Genomic DNA, 20,344 nt, shown 5'->3' on the forward strand with positions numbered 1-20,344 from the left:
TATAGATATAAGTTATCATTTAAAAAATGAATTTTCAATATGTTTATACGTCTCGAGATATGAATAAAATTACAATTAGGTTCCATTGTTTTTGGTCAATGTACACATTTTAAGTTGCTTGCATGGACTAAATTACACAAACCATTCTTGAAACACAATCCATTTAATCGAATATTATTAGTGTTTCAAAGACTATAATCCCGGGAATTAAACGTATAATCAATGCAAAAACGTTTCTAGATGGAGGATCAAAACGCAAGACCGAATGGACCTGCCAGTGGGTCCCATATCCACCCGATTGCCGCCACGTGTATCAACAGGAAGTGGAAGTAGGCTAGACCGCTCCATCCATGTTCCATGATGGCGGTTGCAAGAGCCGCTGGTTAGTGCTTACCCTCCTCCATCTTCCCAAACGCATTATAAAAACCCTAATTTCATCTGCCGTTTCCTCATCAAATTTCGATCCAAAATCTCAAGCAATTCCTTCACGCAATCTCTCTCTCTCTCTCTCAACCCACAGCCCCAAATTCAAGGACGAAATCAAATCATTAATCTTTGTAAATCCTCAATTTCTTTGCGCGTCTCATTTTTTGGAATTTTCAGTTATTTAATTTATGTTGATCTGATCAGTTTTTGGGTTTGATCTGGTTGGATCCTTGTTGAATTGGGTGGTTGATGGATTTTTGTGTTTTTTGGGACCTGAATTTGATACCTTTTGTTTGGTTTCTTGAATATTTTGATGATTGGGATCTCAAGTGTGCTAAATTTAGGATTAGGGTTTGGATGCAATTTTGGGTTTATCTGTGGGTTTAGGTTTAGATGCTGATTTTTATCTGGTAAAGATTGGATTTTTGTAATCTTTTAATGACCATATTGATCCCTACCCGTTGCAATGCTCAATTTCTGTTTAATAATGCTTAATTTCTCTGATTTTTTTAGTAATTATTGCTTGATCTTTGAATTTCACTAACTTTGTATAATATTGTGCATATGAAACGGGGTGGATGGATACAAAAAAACTTTTAGAATCTCTAAACAGAAGGTGTGAGCACTTTTACAATCTAAGAACAGCAATAGAATCGGTGTAAAAATATATCTCCGATTGTATGTGTATGGATGTATGTGGTCTAATCATGGTCTGATGTAAATGGGGCTTATGATATGTAAGTTCGGTCGTTGTTAATGATTTTATGATGTTGGTTAAGGTTTATAAATAAATAGGGTTTTCTTTTTATCAACCGATTTTTTCATGGTCTTTGAAATTTAAGTTCAAAGGTCATGTGGTCTGATACATGTGTATACATGATGTTTCTACTAATATTGCTTCTATCTGTTGCTGAATAATGCCATGATTGAACTAAGGTGTTATGTACATGACATCGCTTCTGTCTTGTCGTATAACTGCAGGTCTCAGCCTCATTTGTGACCTTGTGGCCTTGAGACGTAGGTCGTTATAATAAATCAAGAATTCAATTCCTTGAAGCTCTGTGCCGTTGTCCAGTCGCTGCATTGTTTGTATCACATTTTGGAGCATTTGTAAGAGTGGTTGCATTCTGATTTCTGTTAGAGACAAGTGGTTGCATCTGATTTCTGTTAGAATCAAGTAAAGATTCGGTATTTTTCAGTTGGTAAAGCAGTAGACATCAGAAGCCCAAGTAGGGAATTTATTTAGAGCTTTGCCTTTTGGTAAGTGTATATGTAGTTCAATGATCCTTTATATATCTGATGTATTTCAAATCATGTGTGTTATATTAGGGGTGTTTGTCTGGATAGGTAATTATTCTGATTGCACGTAATGTTAAGTTTCTTGGGAACAAAGGAATTACAGTTCTGGCAGTAATAATTTGATAAACCCTTCGTGGTAGCTGACTGTTCTTCTTTTGTATTGGACTGATTGCATTCTTTAATGAACTTGGAACCCGATTGAACTTTCTTTTGTACGATGTTATGGACCTAGATTTTGGGTAGGTTCTTATCTTCCCACTAGTCAAATTGAAATTGGCAGTGGTTCAAAAGTTGATTCTTACTCTTGATTTGAAAACATATTTTTATGTGAATTGGATGGGGAAGGGATAATGTGAAACATTATACAGAAACATGTACCATAAAACATTGGTACCCTTCACATTCAACATCGATTCGTCTATTGTTTTTATGTGATAAGAGAATAAATTGCTGCTGTATACAACATGACTAGTGTTTTCCCCCTGCTTATCTAATTGATGAACATTGATTATGCATGATAGTACTTATGTAGTAATAACTTTAACTTGCTTAGTAAATCGAACAGTGTTTGCAAGATGGCTGGTGTGAAACGAAGATTAGATACTGATTCAGATATTCGTGCTCTTAATAAAGAACTGGATGCCGTTTCATGCCCTATCTGCATGGACCATCCGCATAATGCCGTTCTCCTGCTTTGCAGCTCGCATGATAAGGGTTGCAGATCTTATATATGTGATACAAGTTACAGGCATTCAAATTGTTTGGACCGTTTTAAAAAGATGAGAGAAAATACTAGGAACAGTCCAACTCTACCCAGTCCTTTCCCTATAAACCGTTACGGTCCTCGTATTTCTGATCTGAACATCCCTCTGAGAACAGACTCAAATGAAGCTAATGAAAGTGACAACCTGATTGAAAGCAATTCTGTATTATCTGTTAATTTACCTGGACCTCCACAGCAACATGTTATTCAAGATTTAAATAGGCCTTTTGAAGCACAACCAGAAGGTGTTATGGAAGTGGTTGATTCTGAGTCATTTCAGGAAAGGGATGAACATGATGATTTGGATGGGGAAAATTCACCGGAGTCGCAATTGAGCTTGAAATGCCCTATGTGCCGAGGAGCCATTCTTGGATGGGAGGTTGTAGAAGATGCCAGAAAATATCTTAACCTGAAGAAGCGAAGTTGCTCTCGGGAATCATGCTCATTTTCTGGTAACTACCAGGAGTTGCGTCGGCATGCCAGGAGAGTTCACCCAACCACCAGACCCTCTGACATTGACCCGTCTAGAGAACGAGCCTGGCGACACCTTGAGCACCAGAGAGAATTTGGTGATGTTGTGAGTGCTATTCATTCAGCCATGCCAGGTGCTGTTGTGGTTGGGGACTATGTTATTGAAAATGGAGATAGGCTACCAGGTGGAGGGGAAAGTGGTGCAGGTGAAGCTAATGGGCCTTGGTGGACTACCCTGTTTTTGTTTCAGATGATTGGCTCAGCTGACCGGGCTGGAGAACCAAGGGCTCGATCAAGGGCTTGGACAAGACATCGGCGGTCAGCAGGTGCTTTAAATGAACGCCGGTTTCTTTGGGGTGAGAATTTGTTGGGACTTCAAGATGATGATGATGAGGATGATGAGGATGATGATGAGGACGATGATGATGACAACATGCCCATGACTAATCACAGAGATTTGTCTCCAATCCCCAGAAGGCGTAGACGTTTGACACGCTCAAGGTCCGATGAGGATCGACCATGAGAAGTGCTTTTTATCTGGTAAAATTTACAGTTCCTTGACCGAAAATTGATGTATACTGGATTTGTTTATCAGATTGCCTTTAGTTGAATCCATTGGTGTCTTTGACAATTGTTGTTCCAGTAACTGCAGAAAATCCGTCAGATGAGACCGCCTGCTCCAAGAACTGCGGTTTAAGAATCGCATCAGCTTGTTAGAACTTAGAAGAGTCTTGAAAAAGATCAAGCTGATCGTTGTGAGACAATGGCGGTGCTAATTTGAATGGGATTCTCTCAAGCCCGTGTTCTCTTTACCAGTGGGAGGAATGAGCCTCTGGTTCTCGTCTAGCAGCCCGAATCCTCTCTTTCAAACATGCAGTGGCTGCCAACAGAAGTTGAGCCATAACTCTTTTCACTTTCTGGCCAACACGAGGCCAAAGCTATCCTGTACATGCATGATATGGTTATGAAGTTGATGTCAGTTCTACTCTATGCATATTTATAAATAACATTAGACATTGTTTGTGTTGAAATGTAAATAGCTTATGCATCAACGAAATTCCATTTTGTATAAAGGATTGAAACTTTCAAACTAGCCAAGTGCGATGTGTTCATTCGTTTCGACGTTGTATTAAGCTTTTGATTCTCATTCAAAGATTGTCGACTGGGGAACTTAATCACCCCGAGTGCGGCTAATTCTACAGTGTCGTCCAAAGCGAAGAATGACCCCGTCAAAACTGTCACACTCAGAAAACTTTCTCGTGTTCGTGTTGCTGAGCGTTGTGAAAGCTTGTCAAAGCTGTCACACCCGAAAACTTCCTCGTGTTCGGGTTGCTGAGAGTTGTGAAAGCTTGTGAGAGAACGTGGATGGTGTTACAACCAAGAGAGGCAAGCAGAATTTGATATGAATGAGGAAACAGTGACAGGATTATTGAGAGCAACTTATTCCTTCCCGGCACTTTGCTTTTCTTGGGGAACCAAATACTAAGGTCTAAAGTTAAGAGGAGCTTGAGCCACATCACTCTTCCTTGCCCCGAGTGTTCATCAAGAATGTCGTGTACAATCTAATTCCCACAATCTCAGCTCTTGATTTTATCTGCTTCAATGGTGGAGATTAGTGTGAGTTGCAGATGCAGTTGCTGCCACAAGTTCAGGGGAGCTAACGTTTTCCCATCAAATCCCAATGAAAATGAAAGGGCAAAGAAGCTCAGACAGACGAAATCTCCACAAGCAAGGCCTCTAGGCCTCTAGTTTAGGGCAAAATCTAGAGTATACCCGGTTGTATAATTCCGCTCTCATTCCACTCTCCTCATCTTGTACATTAAGCAACCATTCACGTGATGTGAGAAATAGAGTGAGGAATATACAGCTAATTACACGAAAGAATCCCCAAACTTAGTTTTTACTTAAAAAGTAATGAAAAAAATAGTTATGAGAGCATATCTGCATATGTTCTCAACTCTTCCCCATGTGAAGCACACCAAGTTCTTGCAAGCACTAAGTTAGTATAACTGACACAGCCCCAAAATATCTCCTTCCCACATGCTCAACTCAAGCAACATGTAAATTCAATATTAATTTAATTTTACGCATAGGAACAATTATGTGTGCGGATATGGATATAGATAAACAGTGTTAGCCTTAATCATTTAGCTCTAATCAGTTAGTAAGTCAGCACAACGCTAATTATTCATTTTCATCGACTTCAATGATGTAATTCTAGTATCCGAACCTTCCTTCTCGTAAACATTCATCAAAATCAAAAACCGTTCGTCAACGAAGGTTTCCTCGAAATGTAGGTGTATGTGTAGTTCGGAAATAGTTCGGAAATGTAGTCATACCCAACTGGCCAAAATACTGAAAATGTTATGGAATCTGGAAGACGGTGATGACCCTTTTCTTCCTTAATTTGTCTCGTATTTTTTTAATATGCATTTCTAATGTGTTAGGGAACATGGTTTTCCCAATTCTCCACCCCTTCTTTCTTTTGTTTGATCTAATTCTAGACTTTAATATTAATGTGAATATATAATCCATTTTTGTGTCCTCCTGCTTGCATGTCAAGTTGCATGGACAAATTGTTATCTTAATAAACCTTGCAATAATTGGTCTTCTATGCCAACTATTTGTTGGAGCTTCATTTTTACCCCACTCCCAAAACTGAGTTAAGTAGAGTAGATTATTATTTACAGGTGTGGATTCGACCAGTTAATCAGGGCAATATGCTCGTCCTCTCTTTTTCGAATTCTCTTTTCCGTAGATTAACACAAGTGTAAATCTTAGACTAAGTAACTTTGTGGGGGTAATATATAAAGGGGGACCAAATGGGAGTGATGAACCATGGACGAACAAGTGTATGGCTAAAACAAAAGCCACCAAAGCTAAACACATTTGGGTTCTTAATTAAATTAAATCCTTTACTTAACCACCACATGATCATCTTATATATATTTTTCCCCCATGTTACAAAAGAATCCCAAGCCATTGATCCAATCCTTCCCCCACTCATTGCTTAGTTGTCTCTGACTATTATTATTTTTTCTGTAGATTCACTTCTAATTTCATTTGTCTTCTTCTCCAAAAGGTCCCAAACCCTACACAGGAATCTTGAGCATGCAGACAGCATATGCAGATCTCTCTGTGCTGTCCATTTGACCAGAAAACAGTCATCAACTTTCTCACTCCTCCATCTACTTCTCACTGGTCACTCCTCACAATTCACAAGCATTATATAAAGGAGGATCCAAACACAAGCGATAACCATGCAGGTAAAAAAAGAGTGTAAATATTTGTATATGTCAACGCAAAGACATGGCATTTTTGTACCAAAACTGATCTCTCTTATAAACATAGCAGCTTCTTCAATGGCTATTTGGGGCTAAAGTTGGACAAGGAAGGGAGGAGATTTCTAGTTCTTCCAACAAGAACGCAACAACTAATGGTAAGAGATCAAACTCGATATACTTATTCGGTGCAGTTTCGCTGATAATTGTTAATGTTAGTGAGAAATGTTTTAAGATAATAGTCGGTTGGAATAACAGTTGGGTTCATGTTTTGTTTCTTTGATCAAAATGATGTTTTAAGTGTTTTCCGGCTATGAAAGCGAGTTTTGACCTTTAACATTAGGACATATTTTTTTACTAACCAATTTATGAACTTTCTATCTTCGTTTTCAGATCAAGAAGCTAAACCAAATTACATAATCGTCTTCAGGCGTGGCAGCGTCGGTGTTTATCGAAAATCATCAAAAGGAGTTGAAGAAAGCAAATCAGGTAGCAAGAAGTTCAAGCCGTTTACCTTTCTATGTCGAAAAGTTGTCGCAACACCTTGCTTTAATAGCACTCTTCAGCTAAAGAGACTTAATAGCATAAACAGAAGGCAGGCAAGGCAGCATTGGATTCAATCTATGAAGATCATGAAGAAAGAAGATATTGCGAAAGGTCTGGGAATCAGTAGCACCAAGGCGGATTCGGTGAATGTAAGCAACAAGGTTTTACCGGTGAATGATTCAACGTTATCAACCTTGACGAGCACAAACGAACAATGTGGCTTACCGGAGAAGAAAGAACAGTTGAAAGGGGACAAAACCAAAACCCTTTCAAGAATGAAGGAGCTTCTGAGATGGGCTGCTGCTGCAAAATCAGACAAGGGTGGAAAATTCATCGCTCGAAAGGTACAATTCTAAATTTTTGTTCAGTTAAAATTCATTGATAACCATTTAGTTTTTAGTTTTTATTTTTTATTTTTCTTATATTTTGTACTGCATGGACCTATTGATATATAATATGAGAGAAGCAGGTCCACAACAGTAATGGTTATGCAGCCAGCCATATGTTGCTCTTGTGACCTTCTCTAGCCATTAATGTTCAAACTTACTACCACACAATGCAACTAGAGTGAATGTTTGTTACCTCCAGGTGGAAATCAAAGTTACATATTTTAACTGGTCCTAAATCATGCCGAAATAGCATACTTAACTCCAGGTTTCTCATAACGTGCTCGCTGAGTCTTAAAAGTAACATATGCCGATCTATGATTGATATCGTTTGCGGTTGAGACTTAAATTGTGTTGTTCCATCCAGGTTAAGCAATTTCGAAACCGGGGAACTCTGAAAGCGGTACCAGATGACGATCAACTAAGCAACGACTCGCCGAAGATCAGCTTCAGATGGGATTTGGAGAGCAACTCCACCACTTCCTCTGCCTATACAGCGCTTTCAACAGCATCTTCACTCAAGAATGACCAAATCATAAGCCTTCCATCTTTGAATTCGACAAAGTTTCAAGACCCGGATCACTTGGAACCCAAGAAAGGGAACTGGATCACCTCGGACTCAGAATGTAACACATGCTTCCTCCTACAGTTTCTGCTTAATCATTTCTTTTTTTGTTAATAACTTGAAATTTATATTGCTAATACTCTATATATTCAACTAATTAACCCTGGAATTATGATTTTGCTTGAACAGTTGTGGTGCTAGAGCTATGAAGATCTTTCATATCCATCGACGGCCGGAATATCGATCAACTGCTTAGTGATTGTATCATAATTATTAATTGAAGAAGTTAAATTTTGTGAGAGATTTAAGATTTGAAAAGCAAAATCAATGCAAGGAAAGGATGTTTATGTGATTTTCTTAAAACAATGCGATTATCATTAGTATTTCATGTAAATAGTCATTCAGCATAAATAAGCGAACCTCGAATTGATACAATTTTTTTTGTCTGCCTGCATACTGCATAAAACAAAGCCAGAAACTAATTTTACATTCACACCAATTAACTTTACTTTTGACTTTTCAAACAGATCAACAAAATAAAACTCAGTTGATAAGTACACAGAAGGATGTTCCTAACTTAAAAGTTAACCGGTTGGTTAACCAAAATGTTAAGATAAATTACATTAATATTTCTTCAGATTTAGCGCATACTCCAGCTAAACATTACTATTTGGAAGATGATAGAGATTACCTAATATCAAGATTATGCAAAGAAAAACATGCGTTAACAAGATTTGATTTCTAATTCAAACGAAGAAAACTTGTGCCCTCCGGCGGCTATAACACACTCATAAGGGGTAAGGGGTGGGTGAAGAAAGTTGAAATTCTATCATAAAACCAATTGACAATATGGAGAATAAATTACTTATAAGCAAATGGAAGGAAACTCTTTCCGATGGGAGATTGATATTGTCAGTGTGCCCCGTCACATGTGGCGAATTCTCAAGTCTAGAACGTAAAAAAGACAAATCAGGTAACGTGGAGCACGTGTGGTCGATGAGCTTCACATATGAGACAACCAATTGGCAGTATCAGAAGTAACCCAATTACTTATAAGCAGATGCAAGATCAATTCTTTCTCTGATGTGTGATTCATACTCTCAACAGTGGGGTCTCTCCAAAAGCTAACTCGACCAATATTGGTGAGTATGGGAGAGCTCGCCAAGCCGCACATAAGAATTTTTCTGAAAGGAAGACCTTGAAAGAACTTGAAAAGAAGAGTGCTAGAGAGAGTTTATGAATACATGTGGGAATGGTTATGAAGAGGATGAAAGACTCCAATGCACTTAGTAACTATGCTATCTTTTGGACTTTATTTGCCTCCATATGCCACATCTAGTGTGCAAAAGAGGATATGCGAATAAGACTTGTGGATACGATGAAGCCCGACTTACCTTATTGTTTGTCAAAGTATTGCACATTAATAAGAAAACCCAAACACACGAGAGATAACAAGGAACACTCAAGTTTATACCAAGAACAAAATATGCAAAAAATTGTTCTTCGTACTTTGGTTTTTCAATGAAAAAGGTGGATGTATAAGAAGACTATTTCTTCTAATACTTGTAGGATTTTGTAGTGTATTTCACTCTTATTTCTCAAGGATTTTGAAATGGTTAAACTATCATTCAAAGCCTCATATCATTTGGTTTGCCCCTTTGATCAAGACGCACCACTTCAAAAAAGACACGTCCAACATCTCTAAAGGATATGTCAAATATAGTATGTCAAATTTTTATTCGATGGCTGAAATGACAAATTGAATACAAGTGCTAAATCTTGTTCTTTTCCAATGGATGTGTCAAATCAAAATTAGTTTTAGTTTGTATTTTATTGGTTGTTAATGGGACTCATGCATTAAAAAATTAAATTAAATATATTTGACTCCTTCTTTGTTTGTTGTAAAAAAAACAGCTGGAAATTAAAGAGTTAAATGACTCACATGCCACATTATATATGACATATATATTGGAGACACTTGAATGTCCTTTAATCCTATTTGACATATTTAACATCTTATTTGAAGATGGTCTAAATCATTTCTCAAATTTCTTAAACATGTTTGCGATAGAACCTACCGATAGCCCGAGGTCCCCATCCGACCGGAAGCCCATTCCAACCCACCGGTCTTCGGTTCCACCAATATTTTTTAAATATCTAACAAAGGGTTTGTCCAGCTAGTGTGGCTGTTGGATATTGGGCCACAAATTCGTAATATAGAGTATAGGCTTTTGGTTAACGGTTGATTAATTGGGCTATTGAATAATATCGTGGGAGTTGCAAATTTCAGCACAATCATGCACAAAATAAATTTGATTGGCTTTAGCACACATTATATGCTTCAAGGAAAATAGGAACCAATTTACACATTTTATTTTTTTCGGTTGAAGAAAGTTTAGGGCGAGGGGAGGCAACCACATTCCACGATCAAGATATATCACAAGCTTATTTCACACATTATTATTTTTAAAAATCAAAGCATTTTTAATGAAGAGATGCAAATTTGAGCAACGGAATCTACCATCGAAATATGTAAAAGAGTATGTACATCATATTTTAGCCGGAAATCTGACAACTAGCAAAGTATGTAAAAGGGTATGCGACATGAATGTGACGATGACCAACCAAATGCTCTACTCACTTACCCACTGAGATATGATGGGTAATATTTACAAGACTAAGTTTTATAAATTAAATGACATAAATTTATAATTACATTATTATTTAAGCGTTGATTAACGTTTTTATTTCTTAGTAATGACACATCATTTAGTTTGTAAATTTAATCTCACTAACCATTACCTAGATATGATATGCACCACCATCCCACAAACTTGTATACGGTCAACCGACTTTCTCAACCACAATTCTTATATATGCCTTTTCAAAAAATAAAAAAACTTAATAATACCGATTTTCTTCGTTTATTCAAATCATTAACATTATCGTTTTACAAAAAAAAAAAAAAAAAATTCGTGAAAAATAGTCTGAAACTTTTGTTTGGTGGACCTGCTTTAGAAACCACCAAAATTGGATCCATTTCTTACTTAGTCATTCAGTCATTAGTGACGCTAACAATGTTGCTTGTGGTTGTGATTTCGTTAGTACTAGTGCATATTAATTGTCCTATAGAAGGAACTTTAAGGTGATTATGATTTTGCGAGTGTAGTACTAGTGCGTATTAATTGTCCCATTGAAAGGAACCTCAAGATAGTTATGATTTTGTGAGTGTATTACTAGTACGCATTAATTGTCTCATTAGAAGGAAAGTCAAGCTTTTGTCTCTTTTCGTGTACAAAGAAAAACAAATGAACAAGCAGGTGGTTATGATTTTGTGAGTGTAGTACTAGTATGTACTAATTGTCCCATTAGAAGGAGTGTCAAGCTTTTGTCTCTTTCTGTGTACAAAGGAAAACAAAAGAACAAGTGATGTGCTATTCGTATACCTTTTTTTACTTCATACACACGATTATAAATTGCAGCTATCGGATCGATTGAATCAAAGAATATCAAATGACAAAAATTAACAAGAGGTATCAGGTATGTGCAAAGTAAAAAGAAATGTGTGAATAGCACATCCCAAAAACAAAAGTGGAGTGAAATGAACGGCCCTTCCGGTTGTTTTCTAATTTTTCATACAATAAATTACCTTCCACTTAAGTTGTAAAAAGTCGAATTCCCATCCCAAAATGTAAGGTATAATTTTAACATTCATTAATTTGACTGCAAACAATCAAAACTAAAAGAGAACGAGACAAATTGTAAACTAACGCATTTTAGTAATACAATGTATTTTTTATGTTAAGCGTACGAGACAAATTGTAAACTAACTCATTTACCGCCATCATTTTTAAAGGATATGTCAAATATAATATGTCAAAATTTTATTTGATGGCTGATGTGGCAAATTGAATACAAGTGCTAAATCTTGTTCTTTTCCAATGGATGTATTAAATATTTATTTTATTATTTTATTGGACCTAGAGTTACATTAACTATTAAAAAATAATCAAAATTAGTTTTAGTTTGTATTCTATTAGTTGTTAATGGGACTCATGTATTAAAAAATTAAATTAAATATATTTGACTCCTTATTTGTTTGCTGTAAAAAAAAGCAGCTGGAAAAAAAGAAATCAAATGACTCACATGCCACATCATATATGACATATACATTGAAGAACACTTAAATATTTTTTAATCATATTTAATATATTTGACATCTAATTTGGAGATGGTCTAAATCTTTTCTCAAATTTCTAAAACATGTTTGCGATAGAACCTACCGATAGCCCGAGGTCCCCATCCGACCGGTAGCCCATTCCAACCCACCGGTCTTCCAGCAATGTTTTTTCAAATATCTAACGAAGGGCTTCTCCAGCTAGTGTGACTGTTGGATATTGGGCCACAAATTCGTGGGTTAACGGTTGAATAATCGGGCTATTGAATAATGACGTGGGAGTTGCAAGTTTCAACACAACACTCATGCACAAAATAAATTTGATTGACTTTAGCACACGTTATATACTACAAGGAAAATAAGAACCACCTTTTACACAATTTATTTTTTTGGTTGAAGAAAGTTTAGAGCGAGAGGTGGCAACTCCATTCCAGGGTCGAGACATTCACAAGCTTATTTCACACATTATTTATTTATTTATTTTCAAAAATCAAAGCATCTTCAATTGAGAGATGTAAATTTGAGCAGCGGAATCCACCACCGAAATATGTAAGAATATGTACAACATATTTTAGCTGGCGACTGGACCAGTTCATGTTTCTAGAAGAAATCTGTACCAATCTAACTGGCAAGTAAGTGAAAAATCCCAGGAAAGAAGGGACCATATGTTGCGCACTAGAATGCAACATGAATGTCACGATGATCAACCACATGCTCTACTCGTTCACTCGCTGAGATACAATGGGTAATATTAGCGAGATTAAATTTTTAGATTAAATTTTATAAATTAAATGATATAAAAATTTATGATCATATTATTACTTCAGCATTGATTAATATTTTTATTTTTTTTATAAGAACACATCATTTAGTTTGTAAATTTAATCTCACTAGCATCATCTAGATATGATATGTAACACCATCCCACAAACTTGTATACGGTCACGACTTTCTCAACCACAATTCTTATATATGCCTTTTCAAAAAAAAAAAATAATAATAATAATAATAATAAATAAATAAATAAAAACTTAACAATACCGATTTTCTTCATTTTGAAACAACTAACTATTCAAATCATTAACATTATCGTTCTACAAAAAAACTCGTGAAAAATAGTCTGAAACTTTTGTTTGGTGGAGCTGCTTTAGAAACCACCAAAATTGGATCCATTTCTCATTTAGTCTTTCAGTCGTTAGTGACGCTAACAATGTTGCTTATGATTTTGTGAGTGTAGTACTAGTACGTATTAATTGTCCCATTAGAAGGAAAGTCAAGCTTTTGTCTCATTCCGTGTATAAAGAAAAACAAAAGAACAAGCGGTGTGCTATTCACATACCTTTTTTTACTTCATACACACCATAAAAAATTGCAACCGTCAGATCGACTGAATTAAAGAAAATCAAATGACAAAAATTAACAAGGGGTATGTGCAAAGTAAAAAAAACTATGTGGATAGCACACCTCAAAAACAAAGGTGGAGTGAAATGAACGGCCCTTCCGGTTGTTTTCTAATTTTTCATACAATAAATTACCTTCCATTTAAGTTGTAAAAAGTTGAATTCCCATCCCAAAATGTAAGGTATAATTTTTACATTCATTAATTTGACTGCAAACAATCAAAACCAAAAGAGTATGAGATAAATTGTAAACTAATGCATTCTAGTAATATAAGGTATTTTTGATGTTGAGCGTATGAGTTTCACATTAAAAGAAAAAAAGACTTCACATATGCTTATAAATAATTGGACTATTTTTTATATTGTCAATTGATTTTATGGTAAAAACTTTAATTTTCTTCGTATAACTTTATCTTGCTAAATTATGAATTTACGCTCCTAATGCGCTGTCAATATACACAATCTAGTAACATAGTATTGACAAGAGATATAAAGAGATCATCAACAACTACTGACGCACTTATAAATTGTTATTAATTATTGATGTGTTATGAGACTCATTTACGTCAAATACTAACAACCACTTGCGCGCATGTATAAACACATTATGGTCAATGCTAGGAAGACATCTATGTATATCATATTTTATAATTCGTATGACATGGTTATTGATGATTGGACTCGTTTTTATTATTTTTTTATTGGTGACAATCACTTAATTATAAATTGGAGGTTTTTTAACTTTAATCATTGAAGAAGATTAAATTTAAGAAAAATCCAACGTTAGATTACATATTGATTTTAGTTCTTTAACGTGTACTTAATTTAAATTTATATTATATTTTTGTTTTAATATTTAATAGATATCTTATTTAATATCACATTCCAGGGTCAAGATATATCACAAGCTTATTTCACACATTATTATTTATTCATTTTATTTTCAAAAATCAAGGCATTTTCAATAGAGGGATACAAATTTGAGCAGCGGAATCCACCACCGAAATATATAAGAATATGTACATCATATTTTAGCTGGCAACTGGACCATTTCATGTTTCTAGAAGAAATCCGTGCCAATCTAACTGGCAAGTACATGAAAAATCCCAGGAATGCGACATGAATGTGACGATGATCAACCAAATGCTCTACTCGCTCCCTCGCTGAGATACGATGGGTAATATTAGCGATTAAAATTTTAGATTAAATTTTAAAAATTAAATGATATAAAAATTTATAATTAGATTATTATTTAAGCGTTGATTAGCATTTTTATTTCTTAGTAGTGACACATCATTTAATTTGTAAATTTAGTTTTCTTAACATTACATAAATATAATATGTACCACCATCCCATCAACCGACTTTCTCAACCACAATTCTTTATTAGTGCGAAACTTTTGTTTGGCGGACCTGCTTTAGACACCACCAAAACTGGACCCCTTTCTCTTTAGTCATTCAGCCATTAGTACACTAACAACGTTGCTTTGTGGTTGTGATTTCGTGAGTGTAGTACTAGTGCATATTAATTGTCTCCTTAGAAGGAACCTCAAGGCGATTGTGATTTCTTGAGTGTAGTACTAGTACGTATTAATTGTCCCATTAGAAGGAAAATCAAGTTTTTATCTCTTTCTGTGTACAAAGAAAAACAAAAGGACAAGTGGTGTGCTATTCATATACTTCTTTTTACTTTATACACACCATAATAATTTGCAGTCGTCAGATTGACTAAATTAAAGAATATTAAAGGATAAAAATCAATAAAGTGTATGTACGAAGTAAAAAATAATGTCTGAATAGCACATCCCAAAAACAAAAGTAAAGTGAAATGAACGCCCCTCCGGTTGTTTTCTAATTTTTTCATACAATAAATTACCTTCCATTTCATGCATTTAAGTTGTAAAAAGTCGAGTTCCCATCCCAAAATGTAAGGTATAATTTTTACATTCATTAATTTGACTGCAAACAATCAAAACTAAAAGAGTACGAGACAAATTGTAAACTAACGCATTATAGTAATATAAGGTATTTTTTATGTTAAGTGTATGAGTTTCACATTAAAAAAAATATATATATTGTATATGCTTATAAGTAATTGGACTACTCTTCATATTATGAATTGATTTTATGATGGAAACCTCAATTTCCTTCGCATGACTTTGTCTTGCTAAATTATGAATTTATGCTCCTATTGTGTTGTCAATATACACAGTCTAGTAACATGGTATTGACAAGAGATATCAAGATATCATCAACATCTACTGACGCATGTATAGGTTGTCATTAATTATTGATGTGTTATGAGACTCATTTACGTCACATACTGACAACCACTTGTGCGGATACATAAACACGTTATGGTCAAAGCTAGCAAGACGAACCAGGATCCTCGCCGGATCCATTCCTTAAGGATCCTAGGAATTATGTAATCGTGTTTGTTTATTATATATCGTGCGGTCAGATTTCGTTAGATACTATTTATATTTGAATTTTAAATTTTAAATTTTAAATGATTTATGACCGCACGATATATAGTGAACGGACACGATTGCGTGATCCCTAGCATCCCTAGGGAATGGATCCGGCGAGGATCCTGGTTTTAGGAAGACATCTATTTATATATATGTATTTTATCAATCATATGATATGATTATTGATAATTGGATTTCGATTGTATAATTTTTTTATTAGTGACAATCACATAATTATAAATTGGGTTTTTTTTTTTTTTTTTTTTCATTGAAGAAGATTCAATTCAATAAAATTCCGGCCTTAGATTACATAGGGGTGTGCTATCCATATATCCCATTTTACTTCTCACATACCCTTTGTTAATTTATGTCCGTTGATCTTTTTCAATTCATCCGATCCGACGGCCGAAAATTAGAAGGGTGTGTGCGAAGTAAAAAAGGGTGTGTGGATATCACATCCTATTACATATTGATTTTAATCATTTAATGTGTACCTAATTCAAATTTATATTATATTTTTGTTTTAATATCCAATGGATATCTTATTTAATGTCTCCATATTAAATTAAAATTTTTTTTTTAGTACATCGATATTTTTACACTAAGGGGAGGAGGAGTTCGGCTGAACCACACAATGGGTAGCCCAATTTGGTATCAAATTTGCCATCCACGAGATTTGAACTTAAGACCTCTCACTTCCGAGTGAAGAGGAATACCACCAGACTGTAGTATTGAGTGACTTTAAATTTATTATTATACATATTTTAATTTATTAATTTTGTTTAACTTCATCTAATTACTGTAATTAGAGAAAGTTATTAAATAATAAATTAAAATGTGTATCTAAACTACCTATTAATAAAATCCTATTTATCAACTAAAAATTATGAAAAGACTATTTAGTATCACAAAAAAGGGGCAATAATGTAATTTCATAAGACTAAATTTTACTATTTTTTTTTATTAAAATCTCACCTATAGATAATGTTAAAATATCTTCAATATTTAAAAAAAAAAAAAAAAAAAATTCCCACTCCCACCCACATTCTCTTTCTCTCCCTCTATCCTTCCTATTTTTCTAAAAAAAACCTGTTCTTAACTTCTTATACATAAAATGTTTAGGCAAATACTAGTAATAATAATAATTGTTCTTCACCAAAATGAAAATAATAACAGTAATTGTTTAAAATGTGTCTATAATTACTTCCTCTAATTACTGTAATTACCAATTATTACCATATACATTTAAGTAGAATTGGTCTATTACTCGTAAATTATTATTGTCATAAAAGGAAAAAAGTCTAAAGGTTTTCTAGTTTTGGAAGGTGAAAGGCGCAAGCTACAGGGCAACAACAGTGGAGGTGGTAGTAAAATATGGAGGGAAAAGGGAGGATGCAATTTCCTGTTATCTTCCGATTAAGTCAAACTCCTCCTCTACCAACTACCCAACCACCCTCTCCTCCTTTCTCAACCAACTTCCTCTCTCCTCCTTCTCTCTCCCCATTCTCTCTCATCACCCCACTATGGCGGAAATCAGCACCCTCAGTTCCGATGTGACGGAGCTCATCCTCTCCTACCTCCCCATCCCCACCCTCATCCGCGCCTCCGCCGTCTGCAAGCACTGGCACTCCCTCATCTCCTCCTCCACCTTCTCCTCCCCACTCTCCCATAAATACCCCTGGTTCTTCCTCTTCGGCATCCACAACACCTCCTCCAACTTCAACCAGTGCTTCGCCTTCGACCCCCTCTCCAACCTCTGGTTCCGCCTCCCCTCCCCCACCTTCCCCTCCCAGTCCTCCTCCTTCCTCGGCGCCGACGGCTTCTTCCTCGTCACCGCCCCCTTCTTCACCTTCTCCCATATCCTCAAACGCCAATGGCTCTCCACCTCCCCTCTCCGATTTTCCCGCGTCAACCCCCTCGTCGGCGTCGATTCTCCCCCCTCTTCGTCTTCCTCCGCCTCCTCCTCCCCAATCCCTAGCTTTGTCGTCGTCGGCGGGGTCCGATTCATCGGCAATTTGGTCGACATCGAGGATCGTTTGGCCGTGGAGATTTACAATCCCGATTCCGATTCATGGCTCCTCTGCCCGCCGCTCCCCGCAGATTTCCGCTCAGGAAACTCGTCAGAATCTCTCTCCTCCGCTCTCTTCAAGCGCCGATTCTACGTCTTCGGAATCTACTCCTGCTTTATTGCCTCGTTTGATCTCCGCACCCACGCCTGGAGCGAAGTCCAGACCCTCCGCCCGCCCGGGGTCGTATTCTCCTTCCTGATTTCCTCCACCAACCACCTCGTCCTCGCCGGAATCTGCAACGGCCCTCTCGGTCCGTCATTCAACCTGTGGAAGATCGAGGAGGCCACCATGGAGTTCAGCGAGATCGCCATCATGCCGCAGGACTTGTTGGATGGATTGTTCGACGGCGATGAGGAAGACAAGTTTGCAAGCTTGAAATGTGTGGGATTGGGAAACCTTATATACGTGTTCAATGAGGAGTATCATAAGAAGTACCCGGCTTGTGTTTGCGAGATTGGTTCCGATGACAATGGCGGACCTTCGGGGAAGTGTAGCTGGAGGAGAATGCCCCAATTGCCTTCCCCTGTTAATAAATTCCATAAAGTCATCAGCTTTTCGTCGACAGTTTCCCCGCATAATATCCTTCGTGGCGAAGGGGAGGGCGAAGGAGACGGTGTTGTCAATGTGCAGCCTATGTTGGACTGATTTTGCGCTCCGCGGATTCATGGTATGGATTCATCAATTTTCTTAATTTGTTCTTCGTTGATATCATGTTAAGATTGATTGATTTTGCAATTGAAGTTTGGTGGGTTTGATTTTGTTAAGTAGGATTTAATTAGCTGTGACGTTTCTTGATTGAATTAACAAGGGGTTTTATGCCAAATTCAGTGTAGATCAGTAGGTGACATGTGTGAATATATCCTTAAAGATGCAAGTAAAATTACATAGAGAAACTCCCAAATCAGGGTACTTATTAAATTTATGTGACTAGTTCAGGTATGATCGATTAGTGTTAATTACCCGTTTTAAGTGGAAAACATGGTAGTCATTCCGTAATACGGTCTGGTGGTATTTCTCTTCACTTGGAATTGAGAGGTCTTAGGTTCGAATCTTGTTGAAGTTACTTTTGGTGATGGTAGAACATTACATGTTGGACATGTTCCTGAATGGTAGTGTGGGACAGTAAAGTTCAGAGGTTTAATGAGCTGAGATTTTCAAGTTTCTACCATATATGCTTCTTCTACTAACGTGGCAAGATTTATAAATCCAGTTTTCTCAAGTTTCTACCAGAAAAGTGTTGGTTTACATCTTAATTTTTGACATTTCTGTGCTCCATAAGATACATAAGTTTCGGTGATTGAATATCTACCAGTTTTCATCTTTATAAGGAATATAATCACCTTGTGGAGGTTTCCGCTCTTGAGTCTTGCATTGAATATCTACTCTATGCTCGCATTATGTGCCGTTGGATAAATTTGATTTTTGGGATTCTTGTTGAAAATCTATTCTCTCGTCGACGCATGATCACCTCCGAAAAAATTTTGAGGGGCATTGCCGCGTTGTGTTTGTGCATTCCATTTCCCTCATCAAGTGCATGTGCATTTACAACCTAGCAAAAACTAAATCCTGGTCTCCGAAGTCAGATCGAATGAGGCCTTGAATGGTTTACTAACATTTCATTGTCTGCATCGTGTTTGACAGCAATGCACATGACAGAGATGCAAGATCAAACACTTCGGTTAGGGAAAAAACATGTTTCAGTTGTGCAGATGATGCTCCAGTATTGTCTCGTTTCTTAGTATTTAAGAATCTTCTACACAACAGACGGAGAAATTGAATAATAGCAGGAGAACTGTCAACGTCCTCTGACGTTATCTACGCTCTCGTCTCGGTTATTGACAGCGTAGTTACTTGTATTGTTTGGTGTAATTTGTCAGAATTTGTAAGATATGTACTGTTAGCATTTAGGTGGTATATCCATTTCCAACGATGTGATGTAATTGTGTGTAAAACATTTTGGAAGTTGATAATCTTGGCTTCAATGAAATCTTTAATTTGTGTACTAAGGTGGAGCATTCGAGCCAGCGAGAGGATTAGGTTTAGAATTTTATTTTTTATTTTAAAATAATTTAATAATATTAAATTTTTATCAAATATTTTTAGAAAAAAATTTATAGCTAGTTGTTCGGATAATTCATTTTACAGAATGAAGTTGCACTTGAACAATTATTATTCATTAAGATAATAATTGTTTTTACCCAATTGACGGGGCAATTATTGCCTTAGTGAGGTGAAGGTGCTCTAAATGTTGGGTACTTATCTGCACTTAGCTTTTTTTTTTAATCAATTGTGCAGTGATACATGGAGGCAACGATAAGTCAAAACACGTAAGCTACCAAATTTCTCCAAACCCTGGACGTCAGTTTGTGAAGGAGTGTACTATTCACATACTATTTTTTACTTTTCAACCATCTTTGTTAATTTATGCTCTTTGATTTTCTTCAATTTATCCGATTCGTCGGTTGAAAATTAAAAAGATGGGTAAGAAAT

The 20,344-nt window shown here is 36.1% G+C and overlaps 3 protein-coding genes across 11 annotated transcripts; all 3 read left to right on the top strand.

Annotated features, from left to right (window-relative positions):
• Window positions 1-341: 341 nt before the first annotated feature.
• On the top strand, window positions 342-4,078 carry LOC137722718 (uncharacterized). 9 transcript variants are annotated; one of them, XM_068461791.2, is made up of 4 exons: window positions 347-557; window positions 1,408-1,686; window positions 2,291-3,499; window positions 3,603-4,078. In XM_068461791.2, exon 3 carries the CDS (start codon window positions 2,301-2,303, stop codon window positions 3,480-3,482), a length of 1,182 nt encoding a protein of 393 aa, XP_068317892.1. In that variant the 5' UTR covers window positions 347-557; window positions 1,408-1,686; window positions 2,291-2,300; the 3' UTR covers window positions 3,483-3,499; window positions 3,603-4,078. The 9 variants fall into 9 exon arrangements, with proteins under 9 accessions (XP_088550511.1, XP_068317892.1, XP_068317908.1 ...); XM_068461807.2 differs by having other exon boundaries at window positions 352-557; window positions 2,426-3,499; XM_068461799.2 differs by having other exon boundaries at window positions 361-557; window positions 2,279-3,499.
• Window positions 4,079-5,930: 1,852 nt separating this feature from the next.
• On the top strand, window positions 5,931-8,170 carry LOC137724781 (uncharacterized). The gene is made up of 5 exons (XM_068463477.2): window positions 5,931-6,225; window positions 6,314-6,398; window positions 6,634-7,130; window positions 7,540-7,798; window positions 7,927-8,170. The coding sequence occupies exons 1-5, from the start codon at window positions 6,220-6,222 to the stop codon at window positions 7,944-7,946; spliced, it is 867 nt and encodes a 288-aa protein (XP_068319578.2). The 5' UTR covers window positions 5,931-6,219; the 3' UTR covers window positions 7,947-8,170.
• Window positions 8,171-17,109: 8,939 nt separating this feature from the next.
• Window positions 17,110-19,860, top strand: LOC137726669 (Galactose oxidase/kelch repeat superfamily protein). The gene is made up of 2 exons (XM_068465605.2): window positions 17,110-18,521; window positions 19,496-19,860. The coding sequence occupies exon 1, from the start codon at window positions 17,309-17,311 to the stop codon at window positions 18,497-18,499; it is 1,191 nt and encodes a 396-aa protein (XP_068321706.2). The 5' UTR covers window positions 17,110-17,308; the 3' UTR covers window positions 18,500-18,521; window positions 19,496-19,860.
• Window positions 19,861-20,344: the final 484 nt, after the last annotated feature.

The sequence above is a fragment of the Pyrus communis genome, chromosome 5, assembly GCF_041283825.1.
Source record: "Pyrus communis isolate YQ-2024b chromosome 5, ASM4128382v1, whole genome shotgun sequence".
Classification (NCBI taxonomy): domain Eukaryota; kingdom Viridiplantae; phylum Streptophyta; class Magnoliopsida; order Rosales; family Rosaceae; genus Pyrus; species Pyrus communis.

Bases quoted from the DNA above. Each gene is read 5' to 3' on its own strand.
- LOC137722718 (XM_088694385.1), top strand. From the start codon at position 2,301: ATGGCTGGTGTGAAACGAAGATTAGATACTGATTCAGATATTCGTGCT.
- LOC137724781 (XM_068463477.2), top strand. The intron at 7,131-7,539 runs GTACAATTCTAA...TGTTCCATCCAG, and splicing joins GAAAATTCATCGCTCGAAAG to GTTAAGCAATTTCGAAACCG. The intron at 7,799-7,926 runs GTAACACATGCT...TTGCTTGAACAG, and splicing joins GATCACCTCGGACTCAGAAT to TTGTGGTGCTAGAGCTATGA.
- LOC137726669 (XM_068465605.2), top strand. From the start codon at position 17,309: ATGGCGGAAATCAGCACCCTCAGTTCCGATGTGACGGAGCTCATCCTC.